At 43.2% G+C, this 3,075-nt stretch overlaps 1 protein-coding gene across 3 annotated transcripts in view; it reads right to left on the bottom strand.

The window, feature by feature from the left end:
• Positions 1-3,075, bottom strand: part of ADAMTS14 (ADAM metallopeptidase with thrombospondin type 1 motif 14) — a 168,317-nt gene that overhangs the window by 14,175 nt on the left and 151,067 nt on the right. For all 3 annotated transcript variants that reach the window (XM_019507809.1, XM_019507810.1, XM_019507811.1), the window contains exons 17-18: positions 2,665-2,830; positions 505-637 (exon numbers count right to left, since the gene is read on the bottom strand). In XM_019507809.1, the coding sequence (XP_019363354.1) occupies positions 505-637; positions 2,665-2,830 (299 nt within the window). The remainder of the gene's footprint in view (positions 1-504; positions 638-2,664; positions 2,831-3,075) is intronic.

Here is a 3,075-nt window from a genome sequence, read left to right as displayed (position 1 = left end):
GATTCCACAATCTTGAGATGGTGTGATCAGCCCAGCACCACTGAAATCAATGGAACTACTTGATTTGCAGAAAATGAGGTTCAGCCTAGATCTAGGACCCTCAGGGTCTTCTAGGACCCTTTCTGTTCTAACACATTTCACTCAAGTAGGCCAAACAATGGGTGGTTTGTCTTGGTCCCTCTCAGAGCTTGCATAATCTGCTAGGTTATGTTTTCCAAGACTTGCATTGTAGTCAATTTCCTTCCAAACATCCCCAGATTATCTGGACAATACTGTGTCACCTAGATGTTGTCACTTTAGAGGAGAGGGAAAAGTATTTAAAGGAATACAACTTCACTCCGCAATGCCTCTACCTCTGTCTTGCAAGGGAGGAATGAGAAAGGCTAGCTATGGCACTACTATGGGAAAATGACCAGACCTTCCTGTCTTAACCCTTAGCACTTTCATGCAGGCACTAAAAAACCAGCAAGAGGAAGTGCCATGAGAGTAGAGGAGAGAACTTACATCGGCTGGGAGCACTCCTGCAGGTTACATCGCCTCCGGATTGGCTTGGGCTTCTTGCCATTATCACAAAAGTTCCGATGCACCATCCGATTCTCACTTTTCCTCCGACAGCCATACTTGGTGTACTGGATACCTGAAGGAACCAGAGCAAGGAAAATACACAAAGGGTGAGGGAACTGTTGGTATGATCAAGACTTGGCTTAGAACTGCAATTTCTCAACCAACAGCTGGATTTCCCTAACTAGCTCCTCTTGCTTTTCACTATGAAATTTGCATTTTAACTGTGGAGCTCAGCATTTCATAGAAGGAGCTTTAATGCAGCCACACAATGACTCCTCTATGCTGTAAGGCACAAAGGCATAAACACATTTTTAGTCAACAAGCAGATGGTGGGAAGATATTGTTACTAAGTCAGAAATACCCTCTAATACCTACTCCTGCTTGACCCTTAGAAATTATGGCAAATAGGTAATACCATCAATTCATCCCTGTAGGCCTGGGGCCAGTTTCTTGACTGCATCCAAGTTCTGTTCTAGCACAGGGTGTAATTCCAATATAAGCCACAGGCATAAACTCTTTGGAGACTATGGAGTGCATTTAGCAGATTGCCCCCTTAGCTCCAGTGCATATTATGGCTTTCAGTGAAAAGAGCTGAGTGGGCCTCAGCCCAGTTTAGTTCCCCCAGTGGAAAAAAATCCACATCATAAAAACAACATTGCTACCATTTGGCAAACTGGCTGCACTTGCTTGGGAATAGACTCTGCCACTTTATTATGGCAGACATCTATTCACTCTGTGACAGAAGAACACAAGCAGCCTGAGCTGCTTGCACACTCCAGCCACCCCAGGCAGGTGTTCTAGGGGCCTGAGAGCCCCTCAAGCCCCCAGAACACCTACCCAGCTTTGCATGCTTACAGAGAGGCACCCCAGGGAATCTCACCAAGACCCAACCCCAGCAATCACTGGAGCAAGTCTGGCTGAGTGGGAAAAGCCAATCATGGAGATGGATCTGACCGAGCCCAAAACCACATCCAGAGATCACATTACCCCTTGTTCCACACCACCAAAGGCAGAACAAGGGACAATGTGCATTTTGCCCAGTAAAGCAGATCAGCGGTGCTGTGACACATCACAGTACAGCTGATCCACTTCATTTAGCAATACCTGTTTCTAGCCAAAAAGTAATACTTTCAGTGATCCTACTTAACCACGCCCACAGAACCTGCTAGTGCTTCTAATGTGGGCAAATCCCACATTTGTACATACAAAATTGTACCATGTGCAGAATTACTTCTTTTAAGTGTGCAAAATTCATTCAAAATTATGTATGCATAATTAAAAATGCATGCTGAAAAATTTGTCCTTGTGCATATAGAGTAAGGCTGTTTCAAAGAAGGCTTGGCAATAATTGTTCATACCTTTATAATGGATGCTCGCATTACCCTGCATTAAATCCCAGGTTCCAAGAATCCACAGAAATCATAAGCATGTGGAAGCACAGAGACTGCATCAAAGCAGATTTAGACATGAAGTACATCAGAATACTGCAAAGGAACTTTGACTCTCTTCCCAAATGAGATAAGATTAAGGCCTGGAATTGCTCAGGAAGAGGAATATCTGGATATTTAGAAGCCAGGGGCTGATGGGATTCTTCTAACGTCCTATATGTCCAAGATATCTGAGAGCTACACATGTGTGACTATGTAGTAAGACAAAAGGCAGGGTAGATTTGCATCTTATAGGCTAACTAAATCAGAGCTGTATTGCATAAGCTTTCATATGCAGAGAACTTACAAAGCCCTGTGCTTACAAAAGTTTATGCTGTATATCTCTGGTGTGATTAGTGTCAGGGTTCAAATTACACTTTGACTCTTGGGGGGTCTGCAAAAAAACGAAACCAGTTCATTGATTAACAAGTCCATCTAAGTGAAGGAGCAATCCAATCAGAGATTCCACCCCCCCTCACCCCCACCCTTGTTATGATTTTCAAATCTTACAGGGGGGTCTTGTCTCTTATGGGGGGATCACCCCCCAAGCTTCCCCTTAATTCACATCCTGATTAGTGCATAAGGTATAAATCTACCCTGCCTTCTGCCTGACTTCAGACTATCGTGGCTAACTATTTCTCAATGTAGTAAGAAACATAAAAGAGAAAGAGACCTCCTCCACAAGCCTTGGAGCACTGCGACCAGCTCTTGAGAGCCCACTCATATGTGTCCATCTCTTCAAGAAGGACATTATTGTTTCCAATCATAGGCAGCAAGTCCTCATGGATGATGTATTTATACATCAAGCTGCTCATAGATTCATCTTCCTGTGGGATAACCTGCAATCAAAGGGATAAAAAACAAGGAAGGGGCAGTGGGAGGAGAGAAAGAAAAAATGAAAAAGTGGGAAATAGTGCAAGAGATGAGAGGAAAGGGATTAGAAAGGAGAAAACAAACATATCAAAATTGAACTTCCATTTATTTATATCTTGTGGTTTCACAGTGCTGGGGAGGTAATACATCACACAAATTACTACAATGTTTAATGATAGACATTAAAAATGGTTTGATCAGTCACTTTCAA

The sequence above is a fragment of the Gavialis gangeticus genome, unplaced genomic scaffold (genome assembly GCF_001723915.1).
Source record: "Gavialis gangeticus isolate Ggan-Ray unplaced genomic scaffold, GavGan_comp1, whole genome shotgun sequence".
Classification (NCBI taxonomy): Eukaryota; Metazoa; Chordata; order Crocodylia; family Gavialidae; genus Gavialis; species Gavialis gangeticus.
Note: the sequence above shows the minus strand (reverse complement) of the source record. Positions and strands in the feature narration are given on the sequence as shown.